The sequence below is a fragment of the Semicossyphus pulcher genome, unplaced genomic scaffold (assembly GCF_022749685.1).
Source record: "Semicossyphus pulcher isolate SPU_LCO1_2020_fin unplaced genomic scaffold, fSemPul1.0.p SCAF_5, whole genome shotgun sequence".
Classification (NCBI taxonomy): domain Eukaryota; kingdom Metazoa; phylum Chordata; class Actinopteri; order Labriformes; family Labridae; genus Semicossyphus; species Semicossyphus pulcher.
Window position 1 is genome coordinate 14,672,541 of NW_027211726.1, and position 18,120 is coordinate 14,690,660.

At 44.3% G+C, this 18,120-nt stretch overlaps 1 protein-coding gene across 3 annotated transcripts in view; it reads right to left on the bottom strand.

Annotated features, from left to right (window-relative positions):
• The window catches only part of atxn1a (ataxin 1a), a 100,974-nt gene that overhangs the window by 7,846 nt on the left and 75,008 nt on the right, over positions 1–18,120 (bottom strand). For 2 of the 3 annotated variants that reach the window (XM_069680982.1, XM_069680983.1), the window contains one exon: positions 2,782–5,160. In XM_069680982.1, the coding sequence (XP_069537083.1) occupies positions 2,782–4,632 (1,851 nt within the window). In that variant the 5' untranslated portion in view covers positions 4,633–5,160. Of the gene's footprint in view, positions 1–2,781; positions 5,161–12,551; positions 12,822–18,120 lie in introns of those variants that run through there. The other variant, XM_069680984.1, reaches the window with a different exon arrangement.

Consider the following 18,120-nt stretch of genomic DNA (forward strand, 5'->3'; position numbering starts at 1 on the left):
CTAAAAATCAGCAAGACAATTATTTAATATTTTAACAATTTCAACTGCAAAATAAAGGCTCAATAACAAATAACTACAGAGGAAGATGGCATATTTCAATGTAGTTATGTTGAAAATCTTCTGTCTGAGTTCTGGATTTAATTCTGTATATTTATTTGATTGTAGTCGGCACTATTATTTGTGCCAGACTGAACAGATGAGGAATAGAAGCACAGGACGCTTCGAGATACGAATGTGCAAATTGAGGGAGAAAATAAACCTGAAGAGAGAGACGATGAAGTGAAGGTAGATCTGAAATATTGTAGAGAGAATGAGAGGGTAGGATTGGAGGAAGTTACGGAGATGGAGATGAAAAGGCGAGTTTACAAAGGGAGGAGGGTTGAACAAGAAGAGGCGCGAGGAAGTGAGAGTGAGAGAGAACAATGTCAAGAACGATACAAGTGTAAGATGTATCAAACATCCCCTCAAAGCAAGCGTCAGGCAATATTTTCCCTCCAGTATTATATAATTTTTGACTCCTCTGTGAGTCCTCTGAGTGTGGACTCAAAGCCGCTACCACCTCTCAGAGAAAAAACAGTAAGAAGAGCCACTGATGGAGTACGAGAGAGAGAGAGATAAGTCTTTGAAAGATTGTCAGCTTTTGTGGGGTACAGTATCAAAGAGCAGCCGGGGGCGGGAGAGATGGCTGGAGATGTGCTGTGTGGGTGGACGAGTCACAGCTTGGACAGATGAAATAGATTAACCGGCTTTAACGCACACCCTCAAAGACGGTGAGAAGAGTGCGTGTGTGTGTATGTGAGTGTGTTTGAAGGAGTTACGGAGAGGCAGAGACAGACAACAGAAAGATAGTTTGCTGCATCGTATCAGACGTAAAGAGATGACTGAGAGATTGTTTTAACTTAAAAGAAGAAAAAGAAAAGAGTTTTATGTGACCTATTGAACACAATACAAATCAATATATAAAAGTAGAGCATGTAGCATAAGCAGAATTTTTAACCAGTTCTACAGGTGGTAAACATTGGTCACATATCAGGAAACCAACACGTTCTCACTTCCAACTTTGCACTTCAGTGGCGATAATTCATCCGGTTAGATTTTCAAAATAAAACTTGCTGACAAAAGGTTGAATAAAAGATGGCTACTGTTAAAATATGTAGTAGTAGCAGTATAATGTAGACATACATTATCTTACTAATGCACCGTATAGGACGTAACTAGCGTCTGTACTTTACATAATGACTTAAAGTAACTTCAAGTAAGCAATATCACATGAGAGGGAGTGCTGTTCTACTATCCGCTGCACTCGGCCTGCAGCCTCATGCCTACGACCAAATCACAGCCGTGCTGATATTCAGTATAACATGACAACCTCGAGTGTGATATTGCTTTAATACCACAGTTACACAAGTAAAAAGCAAAAATCAATAACTGATTATTTTTGCTCCACCAACTCAACCAGTTCCACAAATCAGCTGTTTTTGTACATTTATCTGTTTGTTTTAATTTATCATCAACCAGTGAAATAAGAGTCTGCTGTGTGATTCAGAGGCACCAGTTTGATTAATGTAGACATAAACCAGCTGAGGCGGAGTGATACACAGAGTGAAAAGTCCCAGTGATGTTGTTTTCTAATATAAGCACTCTTGGAACGCCTCTTGTCCAATCAGATTACGTGGTCGGAACTAACTGTTGTATAACAATAAATAACTCAACATCTACTGTTTATTTCCCATGGGAACCGAACCTGGGACTCCTGGATGAAAGTCATGTGTTTTATTGAGCCATCCATCGCCCTCCCACTGTCGCACCCAGCAAAATCCTGCAATCTATATATTACATCACCTGACTTCAACAGCAAATTAAAATAAAAAGCCATAGGACAGCTTCCAGCAATGTCACTAGAGGGGTAACTACTGTGTCAGATTTTGACAAGTTGGGCCGCTGACTGAAACTGCTGTATTTGCAACTATTTGGAAGACGGAATGGGCTGCAGAAAACATACTAGAGTGTAATGCTGCACTGTGTCAGTGCACTGACGTTCTGGTCTTCACTGAATACTTGAAAGAAAACCTGGTGAGAAGATCCAACGCTCAACTCTCTGAACCCCTCTGAAGCTCGTCATCAGAACATGTTACATGACTGCCATCATCGTACATTGAACTGAATCACAGAGGAAACAGCAGAGTCCTGTGAGATTCACCATTATATTCATTAATAAGGGAGCAGCTCCACACTGTCATTCAACATTAATAATACCAGCTAAGAGCATACATGAGAGCCTTGTTAGAGATCTCATTAGAAGGCAACTTTCACGATCACAGAGACACACTACATCTAGGCTTACTAGCTTAGCACTGCATGATCTTAGGGTTTTAGAGATGACTGTAAAACTGCATCACTGGAATAGATTTAATTTCTTGCAGGGAGTGGAACAATACCAATCTCATGTCTGTGCATTGACAATGGAAACAGCAATCAGAATCCATTTGCTTAGCTTAGCATAACATAGCATACATTGCTACTACTGTACCACCTACTTGCAACTCTGAAGTTTAGTAACTAATGTTTCTGTCGTTGATATGTGGACAAAGATTTTAAAGACAAAGACATTAAGCAACTTGAGACTAGCGTTTATGCTAAGCTAAGCTAGTTGTCTCAGCTTTAGCTCCATTGCTATTGACTGACAAGAGAGCGATATCAATAAAGTGCTCTTGAAAGAACAGAAAAGTATGTTTCTGAAAATGCCTATTTCTTTAATAAGGGTTGCTCCCAGTCTCTTACCTGTGCACGGTGCTCACCAACAGAAAACTGGACCACAGCAAAGTTGGGCGAGGTGTGGCTCCCTTCAATGCGCTCCACTGTGGACGAGTCGATCTTCAGCTCACTGCTGATCTCGGCGCTCTGGATGAAGTCCTCCGTCTTCAGATCCTCCACACGTTTCAGTTCCCCGTCGGCCAGCTGAATGATCGAACCCTTGATGAAGTACGGGGGCAGTGAGGGGGGCACCGCCGTACTGGATGTTGGAGGAGGAGCAGAAGGAGCGGCCAGCCCAGGTGGAGCAGGAACAACAGGGAGATGAAGCTGGGCTTGGACCACTGCACCTGAAGCGGCATGGTGATACGATCCACCGCTTTCTAGAGGTTCTCCTTTGGGGGCAGCGGCAGCGATGTACGTGTGTGAGAGTGTGGTGGGATACGGTGCAGACTGGCTGGATGATGTTACGTGGGTGGTTACAGGTTCCAACGTGGTGACTCCACCTCCGCTAACGGGGATAATGACCGGTTGCGTGCCAGGAATGAGTAAGTGTTGTTGTAGGCTGGTGTGGTAGCTGATTGGCGTATGCTGGCTCCCACTGCCCCCTGCAATGTAACCAATGATGGGTGGCTGAGGGTAGATACTAGTAGTGGGTAGCCCCATTGAAAGCGACTCAGTAGCGTTATGTGTGGTCTGGATAACGGTCTGTGGCGATAGATTGCTGACAGCAGCTTTGAGGCTGTTGACACTCAATGGCGGTGGAAACGTGAAAGAGGATGTGGTGGTGGAGGAGGAGGGTATGCGATTGACAGGCTTGCCCAGGAGGATGCCACCTTTCTCCAGATGTGCGGGGGCAGAGGTTGTCAGTTTGTCAGGGCTGGGTCTGGGTGGTACCAGCTGGTGGTCTACATGGCTGTTGGGCATTAGCATGACAGATGTTCTCAACCCTGAGGGATCATGACAGTAGTCTGATGGCAGAACAAGGTGGCGGGCTTCGTAGGAGGACAAAGAAGAAGTGGAGTCCCGTGATTTGCTCCCTGGTTTGGAGAGGCTGGACTCATGGGACGGTCCAAACCGCCGACCCCTTTCCAGCTCTCCATTGTGGAGCTCTCTGGTTCTGGAGCCACCTTCGTCTTTCCTGGTGGGTCCGTCCATATACTGCACCACAACCTGGGACAAACCATGTCCCAAAGAATGGTGGGCGTGCAGGGACTGGGGAGGAAGGTGAATGCCTCCTTGGTGGTGAGGCGACGGCACAGTCCGTGGGGAGGTTGACATTTGAACATGGTGAGGGGAAGGATCTGTTGGAGGCGGAGGCATGGAGGTACGCCCTGTTGATGCTCTCTGCTGGTCGTGTTTGGAGGCAGAGATTGTCTCCATGTGTGAGGATCTCTGTGCGGCCAATGAAGACGAGGAAGAGGAGGAGGAAAGGGGTGGAGGTGGAGGAGGAGGTGGAAGCAGTTGGGGGGAGATGTAGCCTGTGTATGGGGTAGGGTAGGGTGAGGCTATAAACTGCAGGTTGGGAGGCAGTTGGGTGTAATGGACAGTTCCTCCAACTGTGGACTGTGACAGGGGGGATGTGTACACTGTGGGAAGAGATGAGACTAGCCTCAGTGAGGAAGAGGAGGATGACGAGTCTGATGTGGAGAAGAAGGACTTATACTGAGGCCCGTCAGACTGACTGGAGCTACTGTGCCCACCCATGCCGCCCTCATTGCCACCAGCCACACTGGCGAGCCACGCCAAGTTCTCTGAGCGCTGGCTGTCACTGGCAGGTGGAATTATGGGTGAGCGACTTTCAGATGCTAACGTGCTTGCGGGGATCTCCCTCTTCTTTGGGGGCAAACATTCATTACTGCGTTCCTGGTTGGACTTCATGCTGACTTCGCCTCACGTCCCTCAAGTGTACTTTCGTTATCTTTTCTAAACTTTTAGACTTCGACAGCCTTTTCTCTTTTGTTCTCTTTCTTTGACTTTCTATTTCACTTTCCAATCTCTTTTTCTCACTTTTGATGATCTGCCTCGTATCTCACTTTAATTAGCTATAAATTAACTTTCCCAATCTTTCTCTCCTTTACTCTCTATGCAGTACAGCAGAGGTCTTTGAATCGGGTCTTTTTGTAGATATCAAAGAAAATCCAGGGCACTAACAAGCAGGTGAGGAAGGATTAAAGATGGAGATGAAGATATGGAGGGGTGGGGGTGGGGGGGTTAGAGGGGAGGGGTAGGGCGATCTGTTTGGTCCAGGGGTCTTTAGCGACTGAAAGGTGAGCTCAGTGTGGTTGGGGAGAGAGTCACGACGTCACACCTGCTGCTGCCGCCGAGGACGACGGGGGGCCGAGTGCGTCGCACTTCATGCGGAATCATTTCCCTGCGAAAGCAAGCCTGCCGACACCCAGCACAATCCTGTGGAAGAGAGAGAAAGGGAGACTGTTAGGAGAAAGTGTGGACAGCACACAGATACACGGGCAAATATAGGTACATTTTAGGTTATTTACATCTTCAGTGGGTGCAGTTTGTTTTCACCTGGACAGCAAATGTAATGGCAGGCCAATCCTTAAAATTCCGACCTCCTAACAATGCTAAAATGCATCAACTAATGGTGTTTCAAAGGAAATCGAACAAGCTAACCAATATCAGATGTAAGATAAACCCTTCTTTTTTGGTTAGAACCATTTATCAATGACAATAGCAACTACCTGAGATCGCGTTTTGTGACCAAAATGTGCAACTTCAATTCAAACACAGGGATAATGGAGACTTACACGTGGTTCCAAGTAGAGAAACTATAAAGCTTTACATCTACTCCATCAAGGACAACAGACCATGAGTCAGCAGAATGACGCCCTGCATCAACAAACCCAACAAACAGCTTCATAAGAAAAGTAGGCCACGGTCCAACACAAGGACGCTCTGCTGCAAGAAATGTATAGGAGAACAAACACAAGAGTGTTTGAAGGGAACTTAGAGTTCTGAAGGATGAAAAAGAGGCCATGAGCATGAAAAACGCCCCGTATTGCTTGTTTCAGTGTCCCTGGGTTGCTAGTTAACAATGAGTGAGCAACAGAATGGAAGCAGAATAAAGTATGACAATAATCCCAGTTGGTCCTTTGGGTTTCCTGAAACGTGACACCCCTAAAATAATAACAATCTCAACAATTCAAGAAGTTTCCAGCACCTGCTGCAGTGGGACCTCTGATAACAAAGCTGTGCTGTACTTCATAAATTATGTGTGTGTGTGCCACATGTGTGTGTGCCATCTGTTAGTGAGGACCCCCTGCTGTAAAAAAAAAAAAAATGGAAAGCTGGGTGTGAATCTCATAAATAATGCACAAGCATTTCTCACACACACACACCTTCTTGCTTACTCAAACACTGACACCTGGGCGTATTCAATTATGCTTACACATGATCTTTTGCTGACACAAAGCACACCTAGTGCACTAAAGCACGTGTTTGTGCAACTTAAAGACTTTGCATTTGCGCGCTTGAAAGTGGGGCGAGTATCAGTTGACTTGCGCACTACAATGTGCTAAAAATGCAGCAACACACTGAATGCAATGCAAGGTCTGACGAGTTAGCTCCTCAGTTAAGAGTTTGCAATGTCAGTAAGCTGAATGTTTGAGCTTAGAGAGCATTGCTACAAAAGGAAAATAACTTTTCAAACAGCTACAACATGTGAAATCCAACCTTTAGCTTCTATAGTGAGCCAACTACAAAGGGCCTTTTCTTCTACTGAAACTGTGACAAGTCAACTGAAGTTGATGTCTTTATACTTCACATTATCAAGATAAGAAAGGCAGCAACACATGAGTCTGATGCAGCTAAATTGCCGCCTATCTTGCTCCTACAAGCAAACATGGGAATGTTATCTCCATTCTCAAGTCGAGCTATCTCATCGTAGCAATAGAAGCCTCTTGTCTGACATATTTACCCAACATAAAAAGCATTCAAGATCATGCATTTATAAACAGTAAGAATCTGTAGACATGGACCACAGTGATTTATAAGCATGCAAAAGCCAATCGTGTAACTGGTCTGGTGACATCATTGAATATAAGACTGTGATTGTTGCCTTTACTCTTATTAGAGCTAAAAACAGAGGCCCATGTGTTGGCGATGACTCTGATCTTTGTTGCTTAAAAGCCACAAAAGATGCCATGTTTAACCAAAATGACGACTGGGGCGCGTTTGCTAATTCCTTAGGAGTGATATGAATCGAGCACACTGTGATTATGTGTTCTAATGTGTATGTGTGTGTTCTGTAAGACATGTGATTTCAAAGTGTTGCAGTGCTACTACAACGCACATGCAAAGACAGGCGTAGGAGGAAACACACATGCATATGCATATACAATACAAGCGCACACACACACACGGAGGCTTTGTTTTACGGTAGTGAGAACGCACATGCACACTTTCTCAAGCACACACCATCTGTTCAGTCGAGCAGGCATGACTCAGAGGTGCGCTGAGAGGTGCTGTTGATCGCCGAGATGCAATCTTCGCGTACTCTCTCCCTCCTCCAGTCGACTCCTCTCCTGCCTCAGCCTGCCCACTTCTCCTCCTTCACAACTACATTCTCAATTATCATTCCTCCATCTAATGGTTTTATCTTTGCCGCCTCTCTCTTGGCATCCCGCCAGCAACGCACCTACTGCTCACGCTGTGACATAAAATACACTCGCTATAGATAGACTTTAAAAAAGAACATTCCGCTTGTATTCAACAAGCTTGAGCTCAAATTAACACTGTGAGATAAGAGTGATGTTATGTGTCTGAGAGCTCGGAGATTAGAGACATTTCATATCAGCTGTCACATCAAACGCTGACAGTGTGTGTACATCCAGCAGCAGATTCTGTCATGCTGCCGTCTTTGAGAGCTTTTATCTTCACAGAGAGGAACGGCGTTTCTGACAGTTCACTCTGGCATGTGAAAGAAGGCGCCTGAGAACTTCAGGAGACATATTATATACGTTGTATTGTACATTGTATGGTAGCGTGCGGCTGCTGAGCTTACAGTATGCTTGTGGTAACCATTCCATTTCTATTCCAACAGAGGCGATGTAATCTACTACAACAAGAAAAGGTGTCTTCTTCTTGTTGGAACTTAAAGTGATAATCTCGAAGTTCAAAGTTTTGTTCTATTTGCTAGCACCTAATGGAGATAAAAGGCAATCATGGGCGCATACCTCCCAGATAACCTGACGTCTACTGTTGGCTCCCTTTGCTATGGTTGTAACTCTTGATTTTCCTCGCTGACGGTTGCTTTCCTTTTTAGACTGTTTTCCTTCATCTGAGCGTCAAATTTGTTTCCTTTTCTTTGGATTGTTACTTATTTTTGAAGTTGTCTCTGTAGTCATCGACGTTTTCTTTGTTTGTTCCGCCATAGTAGCCGCTTAGCTCTGCCTACCCTCTCTGGCAGACCAACCACTGCTGGCTGATGGAAAACGAGTCTCTAACTGGGCGCCGCTTGTGATTTGTTCCGCGAAAGTTGCCACAGACACCCAGTCTGTAATACTGCAAATGCAAAGGCTTTCATCAGTGGGTGTGATTACCTCATTTGGCGATTAATAGTCACTTAACAGACATTTATTTACATGAAAATCTTCCAGATTATATCTTTAAATCTGCATTTGTACATTTTTAGCTACTCAGGGAGAGCAAATAAAGGCAACACTGACATATTATCACTTTTTTCAACATATTCAAAGCTGTTTTAAAACTTCCAGGAGACATTTAGCAACATTAGCATCCCAGTCAGTTGAAAAGACGTTCAAAACTGGTTCAAAAGCGAACGTTTTTTTCACCGACTATTTGAAGACGTTGCTTATGCGTTCATTTTTGTCCCAAGATTCATCACGCACATTAACGGCAATTTTCACGGCTCATAGCGGCTATAATAATAGTAGAAGTGAGCAGTGCATCACAGTCAACAACGAAAAATTATTTTCCACACACGAGTGGAGTTGAACTCGAAGTCACAACACCTGCACTCAAACCCACTGTCAGCCACTGAGGTGTCCCGAGACTCAGACTTTCCCCCAGGTATTAACGAACGTCATCACCCGGGGGTCGATCTGCCTTCACAGTCGGAGCTGCACAGCTCAAGCACCTGGGCATGCGCAGTCTTCTTTTTTCTTCTTCTGTGGGGACTGTTGTCAACATCACACAGCCCATAACGCGCTGTATTTTTAAATTTTGGATGACAAATGAAATTCGTTGACATGACGTGTTTGTGTTGACCGGATTTCCCCCTTTCAGAGGCAAAAGGTTTTGGAGAAATGCTGCTACATTCATCACTTTCGTCACCCTGTCGACGCTAAAACGAACAACCGTATTTTAGCCGGTTGATAAATGGTTAATAAACCTGATTTCAACCAAATTAAGATCACTATTCACTCTCCTTTCAGCCTTATTTTAGTCTCCATAAACAGGTTAATGCTCCAATATGTTTGGCAGCTAGACGCTAACTTTGTCTGCTGCCTGCTGTGAACTGGAATACTCCTAAGAGGTGAGGTAAGAGTAAAGCAAAACAGGGAAATTGCGATCCAAAAACACTTAAATAATGAGCTGAAACATGCTAAAATGCTAAACACATCTTTTTTCTCTACTTCACTTTGTCCTGCAGAGTTAGCGAGAGTAAACGAGAAAGAAAGAGTGAGGAAGAAGAAGGAGTGAAAGTAGAGAACAAGTCTCTCCAGCTCGGACTCTGCTGAGGGCTGCATTCCCTCCGTATTAACCCTTTCAGCGCGCATGCTCGGAAACACTGGCATCTTTAACAGAAAAACTACATCTACTGAAGAGAAGAGAGAGAGAGGAGGATTTAAGGGAATGAGGGATAAAGAGAGGCATGAAGCGAGGAACAGGGGTAGTAGAGTGAGGACATGCCTGGGACACATGGGAGAGTCTGAGCGAGAGAGAGAGAGAGAGAGGCCAGCTCGAGTGACCTACATTAGAAAAAGAGAGAGTATTTCTTCCCTGAAACTGACACTCAAACACACATTCACTGAAAAGCTATGTCACCTGAATCTTGCTGAGCTTGCAGCGTGCGTGCGCGTGTGTGTGTGTGTGTGCAGATATCAGATGACCTGTAACTGGAGCTGTCTGTCCTCCATGTGCTTTAGTCTCTTTCTCACACACACATTCACAAACACAATGATCCAGCTTACCAAAGTATGTGTGTGTGTGTGTGTGTGTGTGTGAGTCAGTAACCTGAATCATGCAGCCATGCAATATACTACTATCCTTCTATGGTCAAAAACAGTGGAGGTGTGTATGTGTCACACACACGCACACATCTGGTCCATTACATGTTGCACTTGTACATTGAATTGTGCGATTATAAGCATGGTGGGAAACGTAGGAAAACGACAGAGACGCACATTAAACCAGACTCTCTAATTGGAGCCTTTAACTTACACAGAAATGTATTATTTATAACTCCTTCGACTCTTTTCCAGCAGTAATGGAGTGCTTTGTGGCTACGGCGCCAGTGCAGCCAACAATACTGAAGCAATGGCCATTTTCAGCAGTTGCGAACTCTTTCAAACAGACATTCATTGACACAAACAGCAGGTTTTATAGTTCAGTAGTTCAGTATGTCCAGGAAACGGCCTACACTTCATTGAACAGCCACTTCAGCTGAGTTAATACAAACAAGTCTCAGAGATACTATCAAGGTTGAAATATTCTCTGCACTAAAGGCTTTTCATTTAAGTGACATACATTATATAAAGATTTCAAGAATGTATTGTATCTGCCTGGAGGCCTCGATTGTACACGTTTGTAACGGGGGCACCGGTTTAGCTCAGCATTGCTGCATGTCATCCCCCACTCTCTTCTCCTAATATTACCTGTCTCTCTTCATCTGTCCTCTCTAATAAAGGCTAAAAAAAAACAACCTAAAATGACTAGTGGAGTGTGCATGCGTGGGTTCCTTCTGCGTACTCTGGCTTCCTCCCACAGTCCAAGGACACGCTTGGTATGGTGACTCTAAATTTCCCACAGGTGTAAATGTGAGCGTCTGTTTCTGTGTGTCAGCCCTGTGATTGACAGGCAATCAGTCCAGGGTGTGGCCCTGTCCCTCGCCCAATGACAGCTGGGATAGGCTCCAGGACCCCTGCAACCCTGAGCAGGATAAGCGGTATAGATGATGGACGGTTAGCGCTGACGCCTGGTTTGAACGTTTCTGTGTGGAGTTTGCATGTTCTTCCTGTGCATGCATTAGCTTCCTCCCAGAATACAAAGACATGCTGGTTAGGTTCATGAGTGACTCTAAAGTTGCCCATGTGCGTGAATGGTCTGTGTCAGCCCTGTGATTGACAGGCGACCAGTCCAGGGTGTGACCCCACCTGGTCCTTTTAACTTCGGCTGGTCCTTTTAACTGAATTCAACACCAACGTCTGCTGTAGTATGTCTGCTCCTTAAACAAAATCCCCTTGAATTACCCATAAGACTTTGCACTTTGACTCACAACGCTAACAAAAATGATCCACTTCACAACCTTAAACATGCCGTTCTTACATCACGGTCCTGCAGCGACATTAACAGCAAAAAGCAGTGGTACTTGGGAAATGTCCAAGCCGGGTAAAGAGTCTGTGAGTCTTTTGTGAGATGACACAAGGCCCAGCATTTCCGTCAGCACCCAGGATGGCAGCATGTGAAACACCACAACATGCCAAACACTGGCAGCAGGTCACACAATGTGTTGACTCGTGTCTCATGATAAACTAGATAATTAGACACAACTCTGTGCTCTCCTGGCATCAACTGAAAAGCATGTCGATATTTTGTCTGCAAAACCGTTTAGCTACAGTGATATGAAAAGTGGTGTGCATGGGCGGCATATGTCTGTTGCAGTTAAATCTGAGTGTGTGTGTGTGTGTGTGATCGCCCAGTCATAATCATGATCAAAGGGATAAGTCCAACGTGATGTGTTATCTCACTTCTAAATTTAGTTCAACTGGAAAGTACAGTGTTGCTGCAGGCTTATACTCCTCTCTCTCTTCTTCTTCTCTATTTCTTCCTCTATGTGCTTTTTCATTAGTGTGGGTGTGTGTGTTTGCATATGTGCGTGCGCGTGCGCGAGTGTGTGTGTGTGCACATAACAGGGACCCCTGCCAGACTGGGAACTCTGACAAGGCTGCCACTCTCCGCTACACACAAACAACAACAAACACACACACATGGGAGTATGGTCAGATAGTGAGGGAGTAATGGAGGACAGATGGAGACGGAGAGTTAGAGAAGCAGGGGATGAGGAGAGAGGAGGGAGGGAGGAGGAGAGGAGCGAGGGAGAGGGTGGTTAAGAGTTACACAAACAAAGCGAGACAGAGATGGAGAGAAACAAATGACTGTGAGAAAAAAAACAGAGAGAGACTCTTTCGGAAAACAAACACTTAGGCAGCGTTGCATGACTTGCACTTTCTCACCCCTCGACAACCCTGAGGTTTGGTGGGTGGGTGGATGGAGGGGGGAGGGGGGGACAGACAGAGAGGGAGAGCCTGAGAAAGGAAAGAGCCAATGGAAAGAGAGGAATGTGTGAAGAGAGAGGAGAAGGGAGAAAGAGGAGAAAAAGGGAGAGGAAACACTTCAGGACGACGGCGAATGGAAGGAACAAGCTACGACGTTTGTAGGAAAAAGTAGGGCAGACGCAGTACGCACTTACAAATGACACACTGTGATACAAGACAAGCTCACACACACACACGCGCGCACAGACACACACATATGCTGACTCTCTCTCGCTCCCACACACACTTCATTCAGAGCAAAAGTGTGTGAAGTGTACTCACCAGGGTAGCAGGAGTAGCCCACTTCTGCAGCATGCTCCCTCTCTGTCTCTCTCCCCTCTCTCACTCCTTCCCTCCCTCAACTTCTCTCTCCTCCTGCTCCGCCGAGTGCCTCGTAAAGCACCCCGAGGAGTCTCCCTCCGTCTCCCTCTCTCTCTTTCTCTCTCTCACCCCCTCCACCCCGCGCTGAAAATCCCGAGCAGATTCAGTGCGCTACAAACTGCTCTCACCTTCTCTCACCCCCTCAAACACACACACAGGCAACAACCCTCTCCTAAATCTTGACAGCGAGGCAGGAAGCTCCCTCACTCGCGCTGACACACAGCACTCAGGTGATCACACACACACACACACACACACACACACACACAAATTTGGTAGAGCACACTTGCACACGCCCACAGGGAGGGAGTCCCGCATGCAGAGCTCCAACGTGTATTATGCAAGGGGCTGAACGCGAGCCAGAGCTCTCACACTGTCTGCCCTACACACACACACACACACACACACCAACACACACACACACACACTCAGGGGCCCCTCCCACGGTTCACTCGGCCAACTTCATCAGGTATTCATTCAAAAAACACACACACGCCAGCTGGCTGCACGCCCAGAGACCGCTTACAAGCAGCGAAAGGAGAACGAGAGAGGGAGGGAGGGAGAGAGGGTGGGAGGTTGTTTCAGTGAGAAGGGCAGAGAGGGGGAGTGTGGGAGGGATAAAGAGGGAGGGAGGGAGGGAGTGAGCAGTAGAGATTAGAGGGAGCGAGAGTACATGAAAGAGTGACACATGTTTGTACAGATATGTGTGTAGCAGGGTGAAGGCAGGATTAATTGGTCGTTTTTTCCGATTAATTGATTAATCGTAACCTATAAAATGTATATATGTATATATTTATATATAAAGAAGAACTTCCCTGAGAGAAAGGTCATGTTTTAAAATGATTGCTGTTATCAAACCAAGAGGCTAAAACTCAAATATAAACATTTCTCATGTTTGAGAAACTTGAACTTAAAAGAGAATTTTGGCATTTTGATGGTTAAATATACATTTAGTTTTTTAACAAGTCATTTAAACATGTCCATTAAATAAAAAAATAAAAAAGCATTTTGATCCAAACATACAGGTAATGTGTGTAGCAGGGTGAAAGTAGGATTAATCTGTCGGGTTTTTTTTCTGATTAATTGATTAATAATAACCTATAAAATGTCAATATACTATAAAAATGCACAGCAGAACTTCCCTGAAAGACATGTAATTAAAATGATGTCTGTTATATTAAAAATATAATAATAATAATATAAAAAAAATAATAATAATTGTCATGTTTAAGAAACTTAAACAAGAGAGTTTTGGCATTTTTGTTAGATAAATATACATTTTGTTCTTTAAGAGGTCATCGTGGATAATTGTATCATCAATAAATATGTCCATTTAAAAAAATAAAAAAAAAAGCATTTTGATTAATTGTAACCTACAAAATGTCAATATACTATATACAATGCACAGCAGAACTTCCCTGAAAGAAATGTTAGGTTTTAAAACTAAGTCTGTTATCAAACCATCAGTCAAAACCTCAAATATTCAATAAAATTGAAAAAATAAATAAATTTAAAAATCAGCAAATTTCTCATGTTTGAGAAAGTTCAAGAGAATTTTGACATTATTGCTGGATAAATATACATTTTACTCTTTAACAAGTCATTTTGAATACTTGTACATCAATAAACATGCCAAAATAATAATAATAATATTTTTTTTAAAAAGAGAGAGAATCAGCAAATTTCCCCTCATTTGAGAAGCTTAATAAAGATAAATATAGATTTTATTAATTTTATTCTTTAACAAGTTATTTTGGAGACTTGCATCATCAATAAATGAAAAATAATACTAATACATTTTGATGCCACCATACAGGTAAATGCACTCAATTATTAGTTAAAAAAAGCTGTTCTGAAAATGTAAATCAATGACAAAAACATCAATATAACCAAATCCACTCTGTATTTCCTGCAGTGAGCCTCATGCTCTCGTTCAACCAGGCTGCACTTCCCTCATTCTGCCACCAGATGTCCCCACTGATCGCCTCACTGGCAGCGTGCAGCAGTCTATTTCTGTTAGTTAGCTGACCTAGTTAAAACACCATTTGGAAGTAAATATAGATGAAATGTGCTCCTCAATGCTATGAGATGTAGCACGCACAGGCAAGATGTGAGCTCTCACTCATAAGGACACGCACGCACACACACTGTACACATACACACACACATACACAGAGAGACAGAGAATTGTATTAATTCCCACTGGACTGAATGGGTCTAAACACGCACTAAAAACACATCCTGTTTGTGTTGGTCGCTCTTCCTGTCAGCTCCATATCAATCCAGCATCCTTTATTCATGGAGTGTTTAACTATTGCAGCGCAGGAGACATTTTGAAGTTTGCTTTTAATGTGGTGGAGACGACTGAGACGTCACACAGAACGTTCCGGAGAGGCTCGTCTGGGTAAGAGGATTGAAAAGTGGTAATCTGAGAGTTCCCTGTGCTCTTCTTTTAGCTAACTTTAGGAGGCAGTTTTGGTGATGAGGAGCTTTTTTTTAGATCATTTTTTGACTTCATTTGTCAATCAAGCAATGTGTTGTTTGATATTCCTCTCTTTGAACTGTGTTTTTTGGTCTGCTTGGGAGTTATAGTTAAAGAAACAGTTCCTGTTTTGCCAGTGCAGGAGCATGAATCGCAAAATTTCCTTCCTGTTTTGTAATTAAACCTTAAAACAAATTTCTAATGAAATTTGGGGGGTTTTAGGTGCCCTGTTGGAAGTTATAACATGAGAAGGCTCGCTGTGCTTAACAGGTGGTCTCGTATATTATGCAAACAAACCACTGCTGCACTGCCTGTACTGCCACTATAGCAGAAAAAAAGAGAATTAAATTAAAATAAGCGATCAAGACGGAGAGAGACAAGGACAAGAGTAAAGAAAAATATACATGAAGAGAAACTCGGTAAACAAGTCGCAGACAGAAAATCAAATCAGCAGAGACGGAGAGAGAAGCAGACGAGACTGTTTGGCAGTCGCTCCTGTTTTGTCAGGTGACCTCAACAGCGCAGAAAAACTAACCTGTTGCCTTGGCAGCTAATTGAAGCCTCTCGGCATTTAATCATAATTCATTCGTGTGGGTTTGTGTACAATCTGTCGGCAGGAGAAAGCAGAGAGAGACAGAGAGAGAGAGAGTGGGGGTGGAGGAGAAGCAGAGAGAGAGATTCAGTCATGAGGGATTTTAAATATTGTGGGATTTTGGTCTTTCTTCAGCTCGCCCGTCTCTTCAGTTAGACTTTCATGGTCGAGCTGAAGTGGCTGCACGTCGACGCCCTTCCACCATCACTGATACCACACAACCTTCCGCCGCCAAACCCAAACTCCAGACCCACATAAAATATCATGTTTCCTCACATTTTCCCCCAATTCTGATGGAGACATATGATTCGGTTGGATGTAACCACGACTGGAAACCATCATTAAATGTCTCGAGTACCACCGATTGTTTATAACAGGCTTATATCGAGTGTCGCTCCTTTAGGAAAATCCATCAAGAATCTCTTTATAAACCTGTCGTCTCCTCATGATTTACTGTGTATGTGACTGATTTTGGGCTGCAGTGGTTTGTGCTGTGGCTGCACAGCTCGAAGGTTCCTGGTTCGAATCCCGGTATGGACGAAGTGGGCCTTTCTGTGAGGAGTCACTGTGCATGCGTCGGTTCTCTCCAGGTACTCCGGCTACCTCCCACAGTCTAAAGACATACTTGTTAGCTTCACTGGGGACTCTAAAGTCTGTCTCGATGGGTCAGCCCTTTGATTGACAGGCAATCAGTGCAGGGTGTAACCCCGCCTCTCAGCCAATGACAGCTGGGGTAGGCTCCAGCCCAAATTGTTTTCTAATGCAAAACTGTCTTCTTTTTTTAACTTAAAGGGTGGGTATTATGCTAATTTGAAGCTTCATATTTCACTCTGTGATACCTGTGGAGTAGCTTAGCATAATTTACAGTTAAAAAAACTCTCTCACTGGTGCTCTGTGCAGGCCCTCATACAGCCTCTGCCTGAAACGACAGTCACCCTTTAAGAAACCCCGCCCCTACAAGCCCGCTTTCTTCTGATTGGCTGCACATTGTGACATCACAAAGTGCAGCGTGTAGAAAGAACAGTGTGAAACCTGGCGTTCACAGCAGACTGCAGACTGAGCTGAGAAGCCTGGGGATTACTCCAACGTACTTTTACCTACAGAAACGTTTAGTTTGGACATCAAACATTGTAATATTATATATATGTCTTAAAATGTGTAATAGCATAAAGATAATTCACATCTACTTAACATGACCCCAAGCTGACCCCAGAAATAATCAAACACAAATCCTGTAATTTTCCTTTTCGTGTTGCCTTCAGGGTCTCTCTCTGTCAGGAGTGACCAAAGCGACAGTTTAAATTTAGAATCAACATTAATTTTCCTCAACAAACACTCCTCTTCTCTTCTTCTCTCATTTCTTCTGTCTTTGTGTAGCGGCAGGGCACAGTCGCAGTCGGAGCCAGTCACTAAGGAAACTGATGAAATGCTTCTATATATACACACACACACACACACACTCTTACACAGCTATATACATATCACAGACTTCTCTACTCTCACCCACACAGACTCTCTCTCTGTCTCTCCGTCTCCCCCGCAAACTTCACACACAGCGTGGTTACGACAACATAAACACCCACCCACCCGCCCGCTTTCATACACTCATCCACTCTTTTAACATCTATCGCTCGTGTTCGTCACTGTCGGAGAAAGTCTCATCTCTCTTGTTTACCCGTGTCTTTCCATCTGCTCCGTGCTTGTGTGTGTGCGCACAGAGCCCTCTAACGGTGACACACACACAGAGACACACACGCGAAAGCTGACTGCAAGGCCGGCTTTAGGAAGGCACGTCCTTATTACACCGCCTTAATCATATCATAGCCATGTGCTCTTTATTCATAACCTTTTGTCATCATTATATAATCATGTTAGCGGCGCCCTCGGATCCATTCACACACTCTACACATCTCTCACTTTTCGAACCCTTTCACCTCTCCGCCTCTCTGCCAGCCTGTGTTAACTCTCTGGCAGCGCAGTGTGCCACTTCAGCCCGAGCCACATCCCATTCACAAACCGACTAATCCACACACACTATTAGATCCCTCCTAGTCACACACACACACACACACACACAAACACACACACACACACAAAGAGGAATGCATGTGTGTGTGTGCAGGATTAGGGAGGGACTGGAATGGATGGGCAAATCACTGCTAAGCTCCTCTATTGCTGTATAATCCTGCTGAGTACACACACATGCGGGAAGATGCAGACATGCACACACAGACATGAACCAACGCACTCTCGCTTTTTTAGTTCGCATGCATTCGCACACACACACGCAAACAATAGCAGACACACAAATCTGCAGGCAAACGTCCAACACGCTCATTCTAGGGCAAACGTAAAGTGACATTATTATTGCAAAGACAATCCTGTTTGAGAATGTG